Source organism: Vipera berus (genome assembly GCF_964194415.1).
Source record: "Vipera berus genome assembly, chromosome: 2".
NCBI classification, from domain to species: Eukaryota; Metazoa; Chordata; class Lepidosauria; order Squamata; family Viperidae; genus Vipera; species Vipera berus.
This window is the reverse complement of record NC_138203.1, coordinates 248,888,182-248,911,020: the sequence shown is the minus strand read 5'-3', so window position 1 is coordinate 248,911,020 and position 22,839 is coordinate 248,888,182. Positions and strand designations below refer to the sequence as shown.

The window sequence follows — 22,839 nt, the reverse complement described above, 5'->3', positions numbered from 1 at the left end:
GTCTGCTACTTTCTTTCATTAACTAATTCCAGTTCTACTCTGTAATCAGCCACAATTGGGAAGATACTGGCAATTGGCTTCATTGGCTGCTGCAAGACTTTGCCAGAGAGAGTTATAGAATGGGGACATGGAGTAGAATGAAACTTACATCAAGTGAGTTTCTTTTAACAATACTTTTATTGAATCACATGAAGTTCGGCAAGAAACATTGGGTCTGGAACTCATAAATTTAATTAATTTAATTTAATTTAATAACATTTATATACCACCCTTCTCCCTGAGGACTCAGGGCGGTTCACATTTAGCTGGACAGATTGGTTTGTTTATGTCTATCTATATGTTGATGGCATTTCTATGCCAATATAGATCATAAATTCTCTAGAGCTTACAATAAATCAGTGTAAAAATTTTAAATACATCAAAAATAAAATTCAGATTACAGATGGACAAACTCATGGAAGAAGACTTGCTGATTTCAGGTTTGTAAACAAAATAAATAAATAAAAGTTGCATTTTCCTACATAAAATGTATTAAGTCTATGTTATAGATAGAATTTAAAACAATTCATAAAAAAGATACTCGGTATCTCACAACTCTTCATAGTCCACCAAAAGTGTTGCTGTTATACTCTGGTTGAATTCAATGACTTAGGAATTTTCATTTATTCATTTCAAAATAATATTAGTGTTGGAAACTTTTTCAGCACATTTTGTCCAGCTTTGTTAGATACATTTTAGCCTGCCTTTCTGCTAAAAAAAGAACCTACATTCAATTTAGATGTTTTAAGATGAACATGGTAAAAGAATGATCTCTGGCAGCAGATTGGACAGAATCAAATTATTCCTTAATTTTATTCAAAAAATCAGTTTCACCAGCCAATCTAGATTTCAATGATCTGTATAAATTATATTAAGTGTTAAAATTGTCAGACTTTGATTTGGGCATCAAAACTGAAAACTGTGCAATCAATGGACTAATTAACAGCTTCATTCAGATTTGCACTTACATGCTTTCAACCACCTTAACACTATTATTTCAATTAGGAAAAAGAGAAACTGAACACAATGCAAAACTGTAACTTATACTTTCCATTCAAAATATAAGACATTGCAGAACACAAAATTGCCTCAGATTGCCTGACCAGCTAAAATGTTCCACAGCTATCTCAATTTCAGAACACAGTAAGTTACTTGTAAAGAGTATTATAACTTTGAGACAGTAAGATAGTCCACATGTTACAAACTATTCAATCCGTTCATTAGAGTGGCTGAATTAAAGAGTACTTCTTGCTTGGACAAAACTCCTGGAACCACTGTTTACTGTATATCCCCCATTTTGCTGATCACATAAGCAGTTAAGTAAGAATATCAAGGGAATTCACTGAGGAATGGAAAGAGATAAAAATGTAGCCCTTCTCACTCACACAATGCCCAAAGAGGCCAATATGGCTCCTTAACTCAAAGGATACTCAATATGGCTTCTAAACTCTAAATTAAGAAACAATATAAAAAATGTAAAACTGCAAAGCTGGTTACTGTTTGAATATAGCAAAAGCTTTGCCAATTCACCTCTGCATGAGGATAAATCCTTGTCATTTGTTCTAAAAGCAAGCTAATATAGGTGGTCCTCGACTTACGACCACAATTGAGCCCAACATTTCTGTTGCTAAGTGAGACAGTTGTTAAGTCAGTTTTGCCCCATTTTACGACCTTTTTTTGCCAAAGTTGTTAAGTGAATCACTGCAGTTCTTAAGTTAGTAATATGATTGTTAAGTGAATCTGGCTTCCCCATTGACTTTGCTTGTCAGAAGGTCGGAAAAGGAGATCACATGACCTTGGGACAGCGGAACGGTCATAGGTATGAGTCAGTTGCCAAGCACCCAAATTTTGATCACATGACCACAGAGGTACCGCAATGGCCACAAGTGTGAAAAATGGTCATAGGTCACTTTTTTCAGTGCAGTTGTAACTCTGAATGGTCACTAAATAAGCTCTTGTAAGTCAAGGACTACTTATATCACCTTCATAACTAATAATGGGTCCCTACACCCATATCATCAAGGAAAAGGTCAGAGAAACTTCTCTGTTGTTTTCAAATGACATTGCTTTCTCAAGAATATCAAAACTTCAATACAGAAGGTCAATGCCGCACCGTAATATGCTGAGCCAATGTTGCTTCCCAATTGTGTGATTAGTTTTAATCACTGGGCTGGTATCCAAGCTTTGTGTCTCTTCTCCCCATAATTAATAATTTATCTTGGTGCCCTTGTTTTAAATCAGTGAGTGATTGAGCTATAAAATACAGTGAGCGTCTCTACCCTCCACCACATCTCTCAGATACAGTTGAGAAAATTACACAGAAATGCTAATAAATCGAGTGCTGTGAAAGCATTTTTGCTAAACTTTCAAGATGGTGTAGGAAAAAAACATGACAGCTACTGCAGCAGGGGAAAAATATCTGGCAAACAACAACACAGAAAGCAAAGTTGTGACTTACCTACAACTCGGAGATTGGCACTGGCATATATTGTACCATGTTTGTTTTCCGCTATACACTGGTACGTGCCAGAATCTGTCAAGTTTAAGTTTGTTATAGTCAAAGCTCCATTTTCAATTTGTATTCTTCCCTGGATAGTAAAAGCAAAACAATAAAAAGGAATATATTTACGTGACTGGAGAAACAGACAAGTGATGATGCTTTGGCTGAACAGCAGTATCTTATGCTTTCATTAAACTTCATTTGAAGAATTCATACAGGGCTTAACGGGTGTTTAAGACAACTCTGGAACAACTTCTATACATTGACCAAAGTGAGTGATATGTTAATAATGGTTTTTATGAGACAAAGCTTTATAGAGCTTTGCAGTAGATATAAGCATCGGACTGAAACACCAGCTTTGAAAATCCTCTTTCAAATTCTGAAAGGATTGAGTTGGATTTGCTTGTCAGTAAGGTCTCTTCCTAACAATCCTGGGATCAACTTACTTTAATTTTGGGGCTTACAAGCTTGTCTACTGCAAAATGCTTTTACATGGGAGGAAAAAAAGTGGGGTTTTTTCCCCCTTAGAAAATGACAACTCATTTTGAAGTCTAATTCTTGCTCGGATTATATATTTGAATCTTTTCTGTTCTCTGAAGTCTTTCAGATATACTCATATATACTCACATAGACAAATACTTGTCAAGCTTTTTACTTAACACACAATTTCTTTGGGGCTAAAATTGTGATTAGTCGGTGTTGGGTTGAAGTATCTCTGCTTTGTATGTCTGAACATTCCCGAGAACATAGAATTGATGAGATCAATGATAGTGAAGCATGTTTTCAACTTTAACCGAAAGGAGATTTAGTTATTGGAAGTACATTAAACAGACAGGTAAACTCTAGCAGCTTGCAGAATATATCCCACCAGGAAGAAAGTAAGATAGCTTGTGCCCTCCATGTGCATGTCTTGGAAAAAAGGAAAGAAGGAAGTGATCAGAGATTAGCAACAACTTTATCAGGGAGCAGGAAGAGTGCTATAGAGAACACAGAATAAGTCAGTAGGTTATATGATGCGGAAGAATTAATGCTACTGGATCAAGACTTCCAATAGATTATTACACGGGCGAATTCTGTATGTGAACTGTCTATAAAAATTCAGTGATACCTCAATCCAGTACAGCAAAGCATTCTATTCAGTGGAATGCTTACATCTTTAGGGCTTTTTCAGAAGCTGTCTTTGATAGCAATTCATTTTGTATTTCTGGGACCAAAGGAGAAAGGCCTTTTCTGTTAGTTGAACACAACTGAACAGTCATCAAAAGCATACAGGTTAAAAAAAAAAGACTCCATTCCTGGTCTTAAAGAGCAGGCAGACTTATTCTGGTGAAGAAGATTTTTAAACTTATTTAGGCCCAACTTATCTAAGGCAAGAAATGATCATCAAGCTGAAGACTGAGACTAAAGTTCAAGTAAATGAATTATTAGAAGATTTTCCTAGACATACACATGTATATTCAATATGGGCACAATAACTTAATATATCTGGCAGGGTCTCTTTTTATTTTTTCCAATTTTCCCATTTCCCCTTTTCCTTATATTAAGCCTTTTCCCTTTCTCATTTTTCAGATTTTTATCATTTCTTAAATTTAAGTATTTTTAAGGTTAATGTTACTGTATTTTTAAATCTACAGAAATGAATGAATGAATGAATGAACCACATTCCATTCAGATGTCACAAGTACATCTTTCGTTCACTTGCTATCCATACATAATGAGACTTTACCCTTATATTGATATTAAAGTACAGCAGGACTTTTTTTGTCATAGAACGCCCAGAATGGAGTTCCGGCACCTTTTTTGGATGGAACCTTGTAGGGTAGGCAAGGCGGGTTGTATGACATGTGTGAGTTCCGGCACCTTTTTCTTTTACAAAAAAAGCACTGAAGTACAGTGTTTTTAAGTCTGACTAGGTGGGGCACCATTGCACTCATTTCACATGCTAGTAAAGTTATGCTTAAAATCCTACAAGCTAGACTCCAACAGTATGTGGATCGAGAACTACCAGAAGTACAGGCAGGATTTCAAAGAGGCAGAAGAACTAGAGATCAAATTGCCACCATACGCTGGATCATGGAGAAAGCTAGGGAGTTCCAGAAAAACATCTAGTTCTGCTTCATTGACTATGCTAAAGCTTTTGATTGTGTGGATCACAACAAACTGTGGCAAGGTCTTAAAGAGATGGGAGTACCAGACCATCTTATTTGTCTCTTGAGAAACCTATATGCAGGTCAAGAAGCAACAGTGAGAACTGGACACGGAACCACTGATTGGTTCAAAATTGGGAAAGGAGTCTGGCAAGGCTGTATACTATCGCCCTGCCTATTTAACTTATATGCAGAACATATCATGAGAAAGGAAGGGCTATATAAATCAAAAGTTGGAATTAAGATTGCTAGGAGAAATATCAACAACCTAAGATATGCAGATGATACCACTTTAATGGTAGAAAGTGAAGAGGAACTAAAGAGCTTCTTGTTGCGGGTGAAGAAGGAGAGTGCAAAAGTTGGGTTGAAACTTAACATTAAGAAAACCAAGATCATGGCATCAAGCCCTCTCAATTCCTGGCAAATAGAGTAGATGGGGAAGAAATGGAGGTAGTGACAGATTTTATTTTCCTAGGCTCCAGGATCACCGCAGATGGAGACTGCAGCCAAGAAATTAAAAGATGCTTGCTCCTGGGGAGGAAAGCCATGGCAAATCTAGACAGCACAGTAAAAAGCAGAGACATCATCCTGCCAACAAAAGTGTGTGTAGTCAAGACTATGGTCTTCCCAGTTACAATGTATGGCTGTAAAGGTTGGACCATACAAAAGGCTGAGCGCCAAAGAATTGAGGCCTTTGAACTATGGGCTGGAGAAGACTCCTGCGAGTCCCTTGGACTGCAAGGCGATCAAACCGGTCAGTCCTAGAGGAGATCAATCCTGACTGCACTTTAGAAGGTCAGATCCTGAAGTTGAAACTCAAATACTTTGGCCACCTAATGATAAGGACTCACTGGAGAAGAGCCTAATACTTGAAAAGATTGACGGCAAGAGAAGAAAGGGACAAAAGAGAATGAGGTGGCTGGATGCAGCCACTGAAGCGGTAGGTGTGAGCTTAAATGGACTCCAGAAGATAGTAGAGGATAGGAAGGCCTGGAGGGATCTTGTCCATGGGGTCGCGATGGGTCAGACAAGACTTCGCAACTAACAGCAACAACAGCAAGGTGGGGCAGACAGAACCTTAGGAGAAGTTTTCCCTTTGCAAATCCAAAGTGTCTCCTCAACTATACATCCCATATGGTGCTGAGCTTTAAAATAATTTATATATAGGTAACAATTTTATATAGGTAACAATTTTTGTAAAAATATAAGTCAAGAATAAATCTGGGAAAAGTTATTTTCTTTGGCTAAGTACTGGTCCGAAAGAAGAGGGGTGCAGTCTAGGCAATGGGATCTGAGCTTTGAAAATGGGTAAAGCGGGAACCTTGATAAAGAAATACAGTAGATCAGAAAATGCATAGAATATATAGGGACTACTGTATGTGATATCTGGGGGATGGAGACTCGTCTCCTAGAATTAGCTTTAACTAGTTGCAGCACAGTATATATACTACAGATGTGTAAAGCTAAGAAGATTTACTCAAAAGGAGATTTGACTTCTAAATGAAGCCAGTGTACTCTAAAATCAGACACTGTGTGCATTTTCTATTCTTTCTAGCTGGAATCACAATATTTGTATTCTAGTTTCTGATGGCCCCCAGGTCCAGTCTGTCTAAAAGGGCTCATTTCAGTCTCTTTTAATATACACATTCCCCCACTTCTTCCCAAACTATGAAAATAACAAAAAACACATCAAAATGTTTGTTTTCTTTCTGTTACTTATCTTTCTTTTTTTGCATTGAACAGCATAAATATTATCCTCTGAGTGAATGGATCTGAGATAATTTATTTGCTGCTTGGTTACTGCATAATAAATTTAGACAAAAATATTTGGGCGAAAGTAAATGGAAAGTAAAAGAAGAAAACAAACAAAACCTATTATAGTAGTATGTTATGCACTACCAAGTCATATAAAATATTTGGAGATAACTTCCTGTGTGGAGATTATAGAATGTTTAGCAACAAAATATATAACAACAATATATGTTAATTTATTATGATCATATCAAATAAAATAAAAATAAAATACAGGCTCTAAATCCAGAATAAAGTAGATAAAAGAAAATATAGTAATAAGATATGTATGTGGTAAATACAAGGAATAAGGATTTAGATAAATATATCACTTTTAAATGAAATACAAACAATTAGCATTCAAATAAATACACCCTTTCATGTTATATTTCCTTTCAGGAATAGTTTAAGCTTTAAAGCCTAGTAAATGAATCATTTCCTCATCTGTCTCTTAGAGTGTCGACTGGTGGCCCCCAGGGGGAGGGCGTTCTCTGTGGGCGTGCCAGACCATTGGAACTGTTTACCGGTTGAGCTCCGGATGGCTCCTGACCTTCGCTCCTTCCGCCGTGACCTAAAAACTTACTTATTTGAACAAGCTGGTCTGGTCTGATGGGAGTGGGGTATTTTAATATTAATTTTATTAATTTTTATTGTAATTTTGGGCTACACTATTTAATTCCTTCTTAAATTTTGTACATTGTATTTTTTATTGTATTGCCCTGTACACCTTCGGGAGAAGGGCGGTATAGAAATTAAATTATTATTATTATTATTATTATTATTATTATTATTATTATTATTATTATTATTATTATTATTATTATTATTATTATTATTATTATTATTATTATTAGACTGCTATGAAGTCAAAGCTGGAGAGGAGCTCCATTCTATCCCAATCTGTTACTTTGTTCTTCCAGCCAGTGATATTCCAACTCAGTACTTAATATTATTGGAGAGATTGGGAGGGTACTGGAATTTTGGGTTAAAATAAACATGTTTTTTTCAATTATTCAACTAGAGTGAAATTATCCAAAATTCCTTCAGAGTCTAAAAAAAAAAACCTCACACAGGTTTGAAATATGTTTACCTTCAACCCTGCCTTAATGTTGAATAAGCTCCAGTGGGTTTTGAGGTGAGCAGCAATTTGGTGGGATAGTTTTACAGGTTGACAACTCAGAAGAGTATCTACATCCAGAGTGAAGTGTTGAGCTAAGGGTGACGTCTTTATAACTCTGTCCTATTCCAAAGTCATCCTCAATTAGTGATTCACCAAGATATGGGCTGCAGCTTGCTTCCTCTTGTCTGTCAGCCTCTATTTTATTTCTCTCACTTATATTTTCTGCATAGTGTGATGTTTTATCAAGGAGTAGAGGAAGTAAAGTGAAAAACACTTCCAAGGATTTTTTTGGTGCTCTTTTCTTTGTGTATATTTTATGTTGAAATAGGGGATGAACCACCAGATTGTTTCTCAAAATAGGCTGTATTTTCTTGGGTAGTTAGAATGACCAGCTCTATTAGAGCTTTACATGTTGTTGCTAATATTTCTCTTCAGATTATCTAGAATACTGACTTGTTTAACATCTGGCAAGGTACTGAACCCCTTCATGGATTACTGCCTTGTCGTGGCGAAGGGGCTTCCGTAATTCAATGAAGCTATGAGCTATGCCGTGCAGGGCCACCCAAGACGGACAGGTCATAGCAGAGAGTTCTGACAAAATGTGATCCACTGGAGAAGGAAATGGCAACCCACTCCAGTATCTTTGCCATGAAAACCCCATGGACAGTACCAAAAGGAAAAAAAAAAGATATGACGCTGGAAGATGAGCCCCTCAGGTCGGAAGGCGTCCAATATGCTACTGGGGAAGAGCAGAGGGCTAGTACCAGTAGCGCTAGAAAGAATGAAGCGACTGGGTCAAAGCTGAAAGGACGCTCAGCTGTGGATGTATCTGGTGGTGAAAGGAAAGTCTGATGCTGTAAAGATTTTTTCTCCATAGGAACCTGGAATGTAAGATCCATGAATCAAGGAAAGCTGGATGTGGTCAAACAAGAGATGACAAGACTGAACATCGACATCTTAGGTATCAGCGAACTAAAATGGACAGGAATGGGTGAATTTAATTCAGATGACCATCAGGTATACTACTGAGGGCAAGAATCCCTCAGAAGAAATGGAGTAGCCTTCATAGTCAATAAAAGAGTAGGAAAAGCAATACTGGGAAACAATCCCCAAAATGACAGAATGATCTCAGTTCGAATCCAAGGCAAACCATTCAATATCACAGTAGTCCAAGTCTATGCCCCAACCACCGGTGCTGAAGAGGATGAAATTGACCGGTTCTATGAAGCGCCTCTTGCTGCGGGTGAAGAAGGAGAGTGCAAAAGTTGGGCTGAAACTTAACATTAAGAACACCAAGATCACTCTAGCTCACTTAGCATTTGAATAAGTTTTTTCCCTCTTTTTTATGTGATATTAGTATTGCTTGTAGTCATCTCATATGAGCTAGAGTGCGATAGACTTAATAGTTTATTGTTGTTAGCATATGGTTGTTTATGATTGTTTCTGCTTTTATACCTTGTATTTAGCTCTGGGAAGTCGGGGAGGGGGGAGGGGGGAAGGGGGGAGGGTTAGGGAGGGTTAGGAAGGGGTGGGCGGAGGGAGGGGGGAGGGATTGTTAAAGATAAAATGTATTGTAAAACTTTTCAATAAAAAAAAAAGAACACCAAGATCATGGCATCCGGCCCTCTCAATTCCTGGCAAATAGATGGAGACTGCAGCCAAGAAATTAAAAGATGCTTGCTCCTGGGGAGAAAAGCCATGGCAAATCTAGACAGCACAGTAAAAAGCAGAGACATCATCCTGCCAACAGAAGTGCGTGTAGTCAAGGCTATGGATTCACTGCAATGTATGGCTGTGAAAGTTGGACCATAAGAAAGGCTGAGTGCCAAAGAATTGAGGCCTTTGAACTATGGTGCTGGAGAAGACTCCTGCGAGTCCCTTGGACTGCAAGGCATTCAAACTGGTCAGTCCTAGAGGAGATCAACCCTGACTGCTCTTTAGAAGGCCAGATCCTGAAGTTGAAACTCAAATACTTTGGCCACCTAATGAGAAGGAAGGACTCACTGGAGAAGAGCCTAATGATGGGAAAGGCTGAGGGCAAGGGGACGACAGAAAATGAGGTGGCTGGATGGAGTCACTGAAGCAGTAGGCGTGAGCCTAAATGGACTCCAGAAGATGGTAGAGGACAGGAAGGCCTGGAGGAACATTGTCTATGGGGTCGCGATGGGTCGGACATGACTTCGCAGCTAACAACAACAAAGGTACTGATCAGGTTTGTCCCTACAGGGTCTTCAGAAAAATGACCTTCTATGGGAGGAACAGATTATTTATTCAAGGTATCTCTTCTCAAGGACAGTAGTGATAGAACAGCCTGGGAGTTACCTACTTTTATGTTGCTACAATTAAACTTTAAAGTAAAGCACTCTTATTGCCAAGAACAATTATTAATGGAATAACTCCCTCTTTGTGAAACACAGGTAATAGGAAATTCTCAAATTTGCTCAAACAAAGCTCCACTCTGGCAATAATAGGATATCTGAATGATAAAAGGATTCGTTTAAAGTCTCTCATGGATGGGAGCCATTCAACCTGCAAATGAATTAACTCCCCTTTGCAGTGCAGAAGGTGACTAAGGGAGAGAATGTCTGTACTTTTGGATCCCCATTTTCATCTATTTACTCTGTTACTTTTTGGATTTGTACAGTAATCTCATTAAGATGTAAGTAATAGTTATAATTAACTATAATTAACAAAAGTGCGTATAGTTAAGGCTATGGTCTTCCCAGTTGTAATGTATGGCAGTGAAAGTTGGACCATAAGAAAGGCTGAGCGCCAAAGAATTGAGGCCTTTTAACTATGGTGCTGGAGAAGACTCCTGCGAATCCCTTGGACTGCAAGGCGATCAAACCAGTCAGTCCTAGAGGAGATCAACCCTGACTGCTCTTTAGAAGGAAGGACTCACTGGAGAAGAGCCTAATGATGGAAAAGGTTGAGGGCAAGAGAAGAAAGGGACGACAGAGAATGAGGTGGCTGGATGGAGTCACTGAAGCAGTAGGTGTGAGCTTAAATGGACTCCAGAAGATGATAGAGGACAGGAAGGCCTGGAGGAACATTGTCCATGGGGTCAAGATGGGTTGGACACGACTTCACAGCAAACAACAAACAAATAGTTATGATGTGCTTGCCTTTCATCCAATGCTTCCTGGGAGGGTGGAACTGGCTTTGCATTCTTCTGGATGTAGATCAATATGTCTTAACTTATTCCTCACTTTTTTAAGGTGTTAAATTAGGATCCACCTTTCCATCACTATTATCTGGTTTTGAGTCATAGTTTTCTCTGTGCAGGCTTAGTTTAACTGATTCACGAGTAATATTTGGATGACTGTGTTAAAACTTAATAAAAGTCTCTTTTAGAGTGTCCACCCTGCTGTCAATTGTGTTCAGAAGCTCAAAATTGACAATATTTTTTGTGCTGTCAGTAGGCATTGTCTGGTTATAAAGCCAATAACATTTATTTTTTTTAAAATCCTTTTTGCTGCATAAGCCTTGCAGCAGTTGGACAAAAGGCTGCAGTCTGAGAAGGGCAAGGTTCCTCAGGCATAGAAACAAAAAGATTTAAAACCTGGACACTCTCTATCTTTGCTTACAGATCCCATTCCAGGGTGGAGGTGATCAAATCTGTTTGAGAGGCTATATATAAAAAAGAGGCTTGATTACTTATGGGGAGCAATTTACTTTTTAGATACCTGTCAACTTTGAGTTATTTAGTAGACTTGTCTGAGAAGCAGAATTTAAGCAATATTTCTTCTTTCTTTTCCTCATGGTGGAGATGATACAAAAACCAGTATCCAGTAAAGATAGTAAAAATACAGGTCTCCGGCGGAATAAAATTAAATAAAATGGAATAAAAAAGGAGTAAAAGAGATAGTTAGAAATTAAATAGTGGCTTTAGAGGGAGGTTTTAACAGCAGATGCTCTTTGCCATCTTTCTGGGCCCTCTAATTATCTCTTGGGAAACTAACCTAGCCATGTCTAAAGATTCTGTTGAAGTCTTGCTGTTTTATTCTTAAGCTGTACTTAGAAAAGACAAGATCATTCACTATCCCAGAGTTGACCCTAATCTGTAGTTAACATCTGGCTAAAGAGGTAAAACAATAAAACCTTTGGAAAAAAAGTAACAGTCACATTGGGCTACCATATATTACAAGAAATGAAACAGCTATATGTATACATTTCAGAATAGCCTTTATAATTAGCTTAGAGTAGTACACAGATCCCATGGAGAGAAATCTTCAGGCCAATGGAAAAATAGACAGATTGGAAACTTCTCAAAAAGCAGAGCTTAAAAATGATAAGTGTAACACTAGACTGAAACAAATATAGAGATAAAACAGTTTAGCTCTCTAACAACTAATAAAAGAATAAAAGAAGAAGCCTGGGCAGCTGAGAGAAGGGGGCGGCAGAGGCTGGATCCCCCGAAAGAAGCCTTCGCCGAGAAAATGGGCGGCAAGCTTTCACCGCCCCATTCTCTCAGCGGAGGCTTGCAGAGGTGGCGGCGGAGCTGCGCGCGCAGCTCTCCAAACCGCCGCCGCCCGTTTGGAGAGCTGCTGCCTTCGTCCATGTTTGACAAAAGCAGCAGCTCTCCAAACTGGGGGGTGGAAGTTCTTTTTTTTGTTCACTGGAGTATAAGCCGAAGTGGATTTTTCAGCCCAAAAAGTGGGCTGAAAAATTCGGCTTATACTCAAGTATATACGGTAAATATGAAACAAATCCACACTCACTCACACTGATGTTACATATTTGGGTAATGAAACATCTACAAGCAAACCATCAAGCTCAGGGAGCACTAAGGTCTCCAAAGTGGTGACTATAATTCTCCATTGGAATGAAGTTGGCAAGGGACTTCAGCAAAGTATTTGACATGTTTTCCATGAGATTCTGGTAGAGAAAATACAATACGAGATTAAATTATGCTACAATTATGCCAGATATACAGTAGAACTGGTTGAACAACTGTACACAATGAGTTAACATCCATGACTTTCCACTGAAAGGGAAGGAATGTTGGCTGGGCACTTTGCAGAGTTTTTAAGGACATTTTAAGCCCTGTGTTATTCAACCCAATTATAAATAACTTGGATAAGAAGTCAAAAATATGATCATCAAATTGCAGATATTTATTTATTAAACTTATTACATTTATATGCCATCCATCTCTCTATCCAGAGTGACTTTAGATGGCTTACAATGGAATAAAACCATAATATAAAAGCACTAAAAGTAACAGCAATTAAATAAAAGTTAAAAACCAAAACCGTACCCCTATGGATGGTATGGGGGTAGGCTTCTGTCTCTCATTCAACCAACCAGCAGAGTGCACCCCCACCAGGGTATCAACCAGCAGAGCTAGGTTTTAAGACTCTTTTGGAAAGCCAGAAGGGTGGAGGGTTGCAAGATGTTTAGAGGGCAGGGGCTACAGCAAAGAAGGCTCTTCTCCTAGATTCCTAGTGGGAACTAGAAAAGCCTTCTTTGCTGTGGTCCCTGCCCTCTAAACCTGGCTGATGGGGTCTTCTACTGGAGTGACTGGGGTGGTTAATCCAATTGAAATCAGATAACCTGTTTTCATACAATGAAGGGCTTTAAATGTAATAACCAAGACCTTGAACTGAACCCAGAAACAAACTGTATTACAAAAATCATGGGATAGCAAGTATCAGGAGTTAGTATCAAGATTCAGGAATACCTTGAAAAATTGTAATAATGGACAGCAGCTAGTAAGATGAATTTCAGTGCAAACCCAAAGGCATGACTAAAGGATGAAGGATTATATTGGGCAGTAATACACACAAAAAGTATCTGAGTGACTCACAAGCTCATTATGATCCATGGGTGCGACAAAGCTGCAAAAAGAGATGCAATCCTAGCCTTCTTCAACAGACGTACAGTGTCAAGAAATCACTATTCCCCACTATTCCTCATAAACCAAGCCACATCCAGATTACTGCATTCCATTCTGGGCACTACATTTTTAGGAGGACACTGACAAACTGGGATATGTTCAGAAAACAACAATCAGGAAAGAACCAGGTAGGACAAACGTATAAGGAATCATTGCGTGTACTTAGCCTGGAGAAGACAAGACTGCAAAGACACATGATGCTGCTATCAAATATTTGAAGGGCTGTCATACCGAAGAGAGGGCAGAATTGTTTAGAGTTGTTTCAGAAGGCAGAGCAAGGAAGAATGAGTTTAAATTACAAAGAAATAGATTTTGAATGCACTTCAGCTAAAATTTCCTAATGGTAAAAGCTATTCAACAGTGGAACAATGTCTCCCTGGAGACCCTGTGTCTCCTTTGCTCAAGATATAAGATATAAACAGAGGTTAGAGGGACATTTGTTGGATATGTTATAGTATTACTTCCTTGTATTGGCCAGTGAGCTAGACTAGATGATGTCCAAGGTGACTTACAATCTTGATTCCATAATTCTCTGAATAAAAGCAGAAGTTACGGAAAGGAACTAAATATGTCCTTCAATACTAGTGACATAATTTTCTGAAAAAAAGACAAATGAGAATGATACTAATTTTGATGTAGCAAATTTATCCGAGATCATATTGTGCAGACATTGATAAACTGAAGAAATTTATTTTTGGATTATCTGCCTATATGCAGGAGACAGGATAGAAAAAAATATATAACGCTGCTCCAAATATATCAATGGACATTAACACCAAGAGTTGTAACTTCTTTATACAATGGATCTAATAATCTCAATGACCCTAAAATTATGTTTACTACCACGTGGAAATAAGCTAAAAAGAATACTGCTTCATTTTGCTTGACCATTTTTATTTTTGTTTTATGGTCCTCTCTTCCCAAGACCTCAAAGGTGGGAAAAATTCATCCATTAGGATTGGAGAAGGGGTATTTCCCTTCGTTCCTGTGCTATTCTGGAAGGACAGCATTCTTTTCTAGTTGTTGCTGCTAGTGGACTAAACAATTTTTAAAAATCTCAATCACCTTAAATGTAACTTACGAACACTCTTTCAACTTGTGAATGCCCTGACCTTGCTTTGTTCATAACTTCCCAACTTTATTTCAAAATACTAACATCTTTTTCTTGTAAAAAGAAATTAGGTTTATTTTATCATGCTACAAATACAGGCAAAAGCATAATTTAAATGTGCAACATCACATAAGATTTTAATCTCAGACTTGTAAACATAGGAGAAGAGACAGGTAGTTCTGATGACAAACTCTCTAGAAAAGATTTTAAACAACTCGCTATTGTTCTCTATACCATGAGCTCACAGATACCTAAATAGCTATCTTGGGAATACAGTGATATTCTTGATTGATGCCAAAAAGTTGCCTTAACAGATGGCCTTCTTTCTGTCTTTCCCCTTTATTTTTTAAAAGTAAAGCTGTCCATCAAATTCGCTACATTATATCATTTTATATTTGAATGGGGTCAGTTTGATTAACACCCTGCTCAGTTCACTAATTTAATTTAAGGCATGCTGAATAAGCATTTTTTCCTACGAGTTTCCCCACAAGCAAACAAGTTATAGTTTTTCCATGTTACAGGTATTTTAAGAATGCATGAATCTTTCTTTGGAATGCTTTTGGGTGATCTTTTTCAGCTTGCCTCAGTGCTGCGTCTGAACAATGTTGCAACATGGCAAGAAGCAGCTGGTGTTTTTGTATTCTGTTATATATGGGAACTTCCCAGATTGCTCATGTTTCCTGTTTTAGGAAGACAGCCATGGAAGAATTCCCTTAAGATGCCTTCTTCTCTCATGCTTTAACACAGGAAGACAAGCAATTTGAAAACACACTGCAGGGAAGATTAAATAATGAAAAATAAGACATTCACACGCACGTTTCTCATTCTCCTTGAAAATTCCTGATTTTTCCCTCTTCCATCAAAAGGAAGATGCGTAATTTTTTTACAAAAAATGCAGAAGAAATTAGCTATGGCACTGATTTCGTATTGATAACTAGTGAATTGCCCAAAGGCTGCTAACTTTTTTTTAATTACTTGGATGAATTCAAGAGGCTACTAATGTTCAGTCAATATAACTCCGCATAATTTTTTTTAAAAAAAACCAAGATCAACAAACTAAAGCACATTACCTCTAATGCTAGAGGTTCTCCATTTCTCAGCCACCTGTAGGAAGGCTTAGGTTTGCCACTTGCTCTGCACTCCCAGTCTATGTTGTCCTCCACTGCAGCTTCAAAATCTTTTATCAGTTGAACCCAGTGAGGCTTGGCTTAAATAATAAAAAGAGGAAAAATAAAATAAGACAATTAATAAAAGAGAAACCATGTTTGGGACCTGGGAAAAGCAAAAAAACAAATGAATGCAAGAAATTCAATTCAAAAATGTTCTCTAAATGTTCCAACTCATAATGTCATTTGCACTGTCCTGTAAACATTTTTAACCTGTTGGTAGTAAGATAGTAATTTCACTGTCTTCCTTAACCAATTTGCAAACATCCAGAAGGAAGAAGATATGGATACACATGTACTATAGATATAAATATGGACATTTGGTCGAATGAAAGTTCAACATAATTTACTGCCTTTGAAATTACTACCTACGAAATGTAGTTAACCTTTAAATCACTTTGGCAGGGAATGGGATAAACATATCATTTATAGTATGTTTTTATGTCTAATTGCTGATGCTATATGGATCTTGCCACAGTGTACTGAAAGTTTATAACCACAGGCCTACTGCCTACATACGATAGTCGCATACAATAGCTGCAGAAATAAAAGCAAAGAAAAAGCATTATGACTGACACTGAAATAATAGAAAGATAGTGTCAAAGAGGGACATCCACATAGCTCCCTTGCTCTGAGATGGTTTACTTATCAGTCACTGAGAACATAATTCCCCCCTGGAGCCTCCATTTCAGATCTGACCTGTCATTAAAGCAGACTTAATCTCAGTCAAGGTGATCCAGCCATAAATCTAAGACTGTCCCTTCTCTTCCCACTATAGTATTTTGTTTCTCTGTATCCAATTTTGTCCCTCTGCATCCAAAGAGGAAGTGGCCCAAACTCCCTGTGTGGGTTGTTCATTTCCCATGGATTGGACACACCACAGCAAAGCACTTATGTACACAATATTTTATTGTAGCACAAACCTTCCCCAACCACAGATTATTGTTCTGGGTTAACTCTACCTCCTAGGCCTTGCAAGTCAGTATAGCTACATAAATACACCTTTAATACTCAGTCCTTCAAGCAAACAAAATGGCAGTCTGTAAAATGTCAAACAACCTTTGTCTCCCTCCAAAAGTAGCAGTAGCAGTAGTAGTAGTAGTATTAGTAGTAGTAGTAGTAGTAGTAGTAGTAATAATAATAATAATAATAATAATAATAATAATAATAATAATAATAATAATAATAATAATAATAATAATAATAATAATAATAGTTGGAAGGGACCTTGGACAGGAACTGCTTCCATCCTGCGAGCATGTCTGTAATACCATCAAACATCCACATCTGCCTATCCCAGGTAAGGTAAGGACTTGATAGGTAGACAAAAATACCAAATCCAGTGTGAACATCTGGCTGACTGTGCAATGATCAATAATAATAATAATAATAATAAAGTTGGAAGGGACCTTGGAGTCATCTAGTCCAACCCCCTGCTTAGGCAGGAAACCCTATACCATTTCAGACAAATGGCTGAAAAACTTCTTAAAAACTTCCAGTGTTAGAAGTTAGTTCTAGGTTGCTTCTCTCCTTGATTAGTTTCCATCCGTTGCTACTTGTCCTGCCTTCAGGCACTTTGGAGAAGAGCTTGACTGCCTCTTCTCAGGCCCTGAGATATTGGAACACTGCTATCATGTCCCCACTTGTCCTTCTCTTCATTAAACTAAAAAGGTAAAGGTTCCCCCGCACATGCGTGCTAGTCGTTTCCGACTCTAGGGGCCGGTGCTCATCTCTGTTTCAAAGCCGAAAAGCCAGTGCTTGTCTGAGGACATCTCTGTGGTCATGTGGCCGGAATGACTAGACGCCAAAGGCGCACGGAACGCTGTTACCGCATACCCAATTCCAGCAACCATTCCTTATATGTTTTAGCCTCCATCCCCCAATCATCTTTGTTGCCCTTCTCTGTATCCTTTCTAGTGTCTCAACATCTTTTTTACATCGTGGTGACCAAAACTGGATGCAGTTTTCCAAGTGTGGCCTTACCAAGGCATTGTAAAGTGGTATTAATACTTCATGTGATCTTGATTCTATCCTTCTGTTAATGCAGCCTAGCACTGTGTTTGCTTTTTTGGCAGCTGCAGCACACTGCTGGCTCATATTTAAGTGATTGTCCACTAGGATTCTGAGATCCCTCTCACAGTTACTACTACTGAGCAAGGTACCACCTATACTATACCTGTACATTTGATTTTTCTTGCCTAAATGTAGAACTTTACTTTTTTAACCATTGGATTTCATTTTGTTAGATAGTGCCCAATGTTCAAGTCTGTCCAGATCCTCCTGTATCTTAAGCCTGTCTTCTGGAGTTGTGGCTATTCCTGCCAGCTTGGTGTCGTCTGCAAATTTGATGAGTTCCCCTTGTATCCCCTCATCCAAATCATTGATGAAGATGTTGAAAAGTTTGCACTAGTTGTGATTAGATGCTACTTCAGTGTGAGTGTTCCTTTGCTGGTTGCTGCAGAGCTCCAGGCCAAGTTTCAGGCAGGACTCCCAGCAGGATAGGCTGCTTAGCCCCTAGCTTGTGGTCCTGGCAGTTGCCTTTCATAGTCAAGAGTCAGAAAGATTCTGACTGATAGTCCTCTTGCCTGCCATTCTCCATAGTTCCCACTTCCTCAACTGCTTGCTGTTTTCCTATCTCCGCTTCTTCTACAATTCCCTCTTTTCCCCACTCTTATCGTAGTATTCACTTCTGTAAGCCTGGGGAAAGTAAGGCTTCCTCTGGACATGAGCGCTTCCTTAAAAATGTCAGGGTGTGGCTTAATTAGCCAGGCAACTTGATGCCAACAAGGATGCTAGTGAGTAAACTGCAAGTGGGTAAAATTAATAAATGAATGAGGCCACCTCCCCTCAAATTTCTTGGGCTCTAAACTTTGGGGGGGGGAAGCATTAGCAACCCTGAGCCTTGAGGAAAAGGGAATAATTTCTGCCTGGCTGCCACTGCTTTCCCCAAGTGCAGACAACAATCCCAGCTTCACTTCTTCACAGTCCCCCAGCGTGCTTTGTGCCTAAGGCAGGATAAAAAGTCATGCTCTCCAGGTTTCCAGCCTGGGGGCTTAACCACTAGAACAACCTGATTCACTTTTCCTATTATATGGGGCATGAAAAACTCTAATAAGATGTAGATTCGTTTGGCCAGGAACATTCATGATCATCCTGTCCAGAAAGCCAAATATATTAAACCTTAAGGGAAATAGGACAAAGTTCCATGAAAATAATCGCATTGATCCTTGTTCCATTTTCCAAAACTGCAGTGGATATAGCTGGATCCTTTCTAAAGTTACTAAAGCCATTCATGGACCAGATGCAAATGAAAGAAGGTAAAGGAAAGAGTTGTGAAAGCTATTTGGATAGTATTCATATTTATAATATTACCTGGGAAGAATAACTTGCATTAGCTAAAAGAAATTATTTCTAATCTTCAAGATACAAGTTTAATATTATCCCAGCCAAATGTCCCCTGGGGTTTTCTGAATTGTGTAAATTTAGGTACACATTACAGGTCAGCAAAAACTCAGACTGTCAGAATCCATTTATATCACATTTCATAAATGTATAGGTAGAACATTGGGCCTATTCTGTGGATTCTGCCATCTCTCCGAGGGGGGGGGAGAGGATGGTTACTTAGACTGAAACAGGCAATCTTCAAACAACAGGGAAATGTTTGTTCTGGGGAGAAGGAGGGGGAGAAACAGGTCTGGATCACATCTTCATTTACAACTGAAAAAGGAAGAGCAATAACAATAAAACCTAGGAGAGTTCTCTTTCCCAGGAAAGGGCCTGACACCTAAGTAAATGATGAGAGCCTGACCAAATGGATGAGGGGAGGGGCTGAAATGGGAATGCTTTATATAGGATTGAAATGTAACTTTGTTAGATTCCGTCTTGTATTGCCACAATCGATTCCATCCTAGTAAACATTTTCCTTTTGGACTAAACTTGCATCCAAGAGTTCTTATTTCCTAAGATGTGGATTGAGGTGGGTCCTGACATTAGACGGAATCTGCTATAAGAGTCAACCTGGAAGGGAAAACCTTACCGGGAGAGTTTGCAACAAATACAATGTCTGGCGACGAAGCAAGAGAGGAGGGAAGCCCCATGGAGGGGGAGTCTTCCCCCCAAATGGAATCCCAGAGACGATGGGAAGCTGAAGCGGCATATTCCCCTAGGGAAGAAGCGGTGGAGCAGTACGACCGAAAACCCCAGTGGTCGATGGGCGTTGGAAGGAAAAGTGAGTGGGAAAAGGCTTCGGGAGAAGCGACCCTGAGGCGGAGTAACCACCAACCGGAATGGAGGCAAGAGATGGAGAGTTCCCTGCACGCCAGTGAGGAGGAGAGGATCCTGGAAAAGGCCATTGATCTGATGAAAGCAACCCTGAGCTCACTAAGGGAGGAGAGAGCTGAAAATCGCAACCAAGGCAGCACCTGGGGACGCAACTGGAAAGGTAACGGAGGGGATCCAGCACCTGAAACCCCGGGGCCGCCCAATGGAACAGGAATTGCTGCATCAGCAGTAGCCCCCCCAGAACCACACACGGGGGCCAGAATGAGGAGCGATACCGGCCACGGCGCAGACAACGCTCCAGCCAAAGACTCCCGCCCCTGGAAGTCAAATTCAAGGGGGAGCCATCACGACTGGGATTCTTCCTAACCCAAGTCCTCAGCTACATGGAAGAGTACGGACGGGACATCCCTAGTGACAAAAAACGCATCCGAATTGTGCAATCCGCCCTGGATGGATTGGCTGCAGACTGGGTGGTGAACTTGCATGACTCCAACGCCCCAGAACTCGACGACTTCAACCGATTCATGTCATCTTTGAGGCGGCGGTTCGAGGATCCTTTGGCTGACCGTAAGGCCCGGGAGAGGATCAAAACGGTGAGGCAGGGCAGGCGAGCAGTGGCTGATTATACCCAAGAATTCCGAGCCATTGCCAGCAAGCTGAACTGGCCAGAAGACATACTCCTTAGCCACTTCAAGGATGGTCTAAACTACGACCTGTATGACGCTTGCCTGCCTCGAGGAGACCCACCCCATCTCGACGACTGGTACATCCTGGCAGAGGAAGTGGAAATAGATCTACTGAAGAGACACCGCATAGGAAAACCATGGGGCCGCCTGCCACCCGAGCAAACACGCGAGGGGGAAAAACCACCAGCCACAGCCAAAAAATCAACGGGTTGTTTCAACTGCGGGAGAGAGGGCCACTGTGCTGCAGAATGTCGTTCAAAAGCTCCCCCACGAAAACCAGAGGCATCATCCTCCAAGAAGCCGGGGAAGTCCCAAGGCAACACAAAAGAATCTTCCATGAAGGGGACAGAGGCTGTAGAGTCCACAATTCCTGCCAGGAACTGGGATTGGACTCCGGCCTGCACAGCAGGGACGGTGGACAACTCGGAAGACAGCTCAGAGGGAGAACCATTGGTAAGTGGACCCCTTCCACCCATACTTAAGACAGTGACTATATTAGCTTCCTCTATGCCTGAAGCAGCCAAAATAAAAGCTCTGATAGACTCTGGGTGCATCCGCTGCCTTATCAGCCCAACGCTGGTGGAGAGATTGAGCATCCCAGTGAGGAGACTAAAACAACCAATCTCTTTTAGTCAATTAGATGGGACAATAGCAGGGGGGGGACCAGCCACCCTAGCCACTTTACCAATCCACTTATCCCTGGGGCCCCATGAGGAGGACATAACGTTTATAGTGGCCCCAGGCATGGAATGCCCAATGATTCTAGGACTGGAATGGCTGAAGAAATGGAACCCCGGGATAAACTGGAGGACAGCAGAACTCAATTTCCCAAAGGGGGGGCAGAAGAACCTAGACTCCAAAAGCACCCCCCCAACCCGGAGGGAGGAGGCAGCAGCAGTGGGGGAAGATAAGAAGTTACCAGAGATACCGGAGGAATACAGGGACCTTGCTGAGGTTTTCAGTGAGGAACGGGCAGATGAGCTTCCCCCCACCGCCGCATTGACTGTGCTATAGAATTCAAACCTGGGGCAAAACTCCCAAAACCCAGGATGTATGCCATGAGCCCAAGGGAAATGGCAGAAATGGAAAGATTCATAAAGAAAAACTTAGAAAGGGGCTTCATTGAGCCTGCCAGACCCAAAGTGGCTGCCCCAGTTCTGCTCAGGGAAAAGAAGGATAGGTCTTACCGCTGTTGTATAGATTGTAGGAATTTGAATACAATTAGTGGATGCAATCTGTACCCCCTTACCCCTGATGAAGGATATGCTATCCCACCTATTGAAAGGAAGGATTTTCACTAAACTAGACCTGAGGGAAGCATACTATCGCATTAGGATTAAGGAAGGAGATGAATGGAAGACTGCATTCAACTGCCCATTGGGTTGCTACCAGTTCAAAGTACTGCCATTTGGACTGCAAGGGGCTCCCGCAGTATTCATGCAATTAATTAATGACGTGCTAAGGGAGCACCTTTATAAGGGGGTCCTGGTTTACCTGGACGACATCCTTATCTTCACTGAGACCAAAGAGGAATATATCAAACTAGTCAGAGCAGTCCTGAAAAAGTTGCAAGCTGCCCACCTATATTCTAAACTATCAAAGTGCGAATTCCACCAGGAAAAAAAATGACTACCTGGGATATCGTATATCCCCAGAGGGCATTGAAATGGACCCTGAGAAAGTTAGGGCAGTATTAGAGTGGGCACCCCCCCGCACACGGAAGCAATTGCAAAGTTTCCTGGGGTTTGCAAATTTCTACCGCCAATTCATCCCTGCATTTGGCCAAATAGCCATGCCCCTGACAAACTTGTTGAAAACGAAAGGGGGGGTCCCCCGTGAAATCCAGCCAGCCTGTAAAGTGGACAATGGAGTGTCAAGCAGCATTTGAGAGGCTAAAGAGACTTTTTTCTGCTGAGCCTGTCCTAAAACACCCAGATCCCGACAAACCTTTTGTAATACAGGCAGATGCGAGTGATGTAGCAGTAGGAGCCGTACTATTACAAGAAAACGATGGGGGGACATTGCAACCATGTGCATACACATCCAGAAAACTCACAGAAACAGAACAACGTTGGCCAATACGGGAAAAAGAGGCTTTC

At 40.2% G+C, this 22,839-nt stretch overlaps 1 protein-coding gene across 1 annotated transcript in view; it reads right to left on the bottom strand.

Annotated features, from left to right (window-relative positions):
• LOC308662928 (contactin-3-like) overlaps positions 1 to 22,839 on the bottom strand; it is a gene marked incomplete at both ends in the record, with an annotated part of 174,773 nt that overhangs the window by 52,969 nt on the left and 98,965 nt on the right. Inside the window, 2 exons of the mRNA XM_081319074.1 lie at positions 2,498 to 2,627; positions 15,678 to 15,814. Coding sequence (XP_081175200.1) covers positions 2,498 to 2,627; positions 15,678 to 15,814 — 267 coding nt within the window. The remainder of the gene's footprint in view (positions 1 to 2,497; positions 2,628 to 15,677; positions 15,815 to 22,839) is intronic.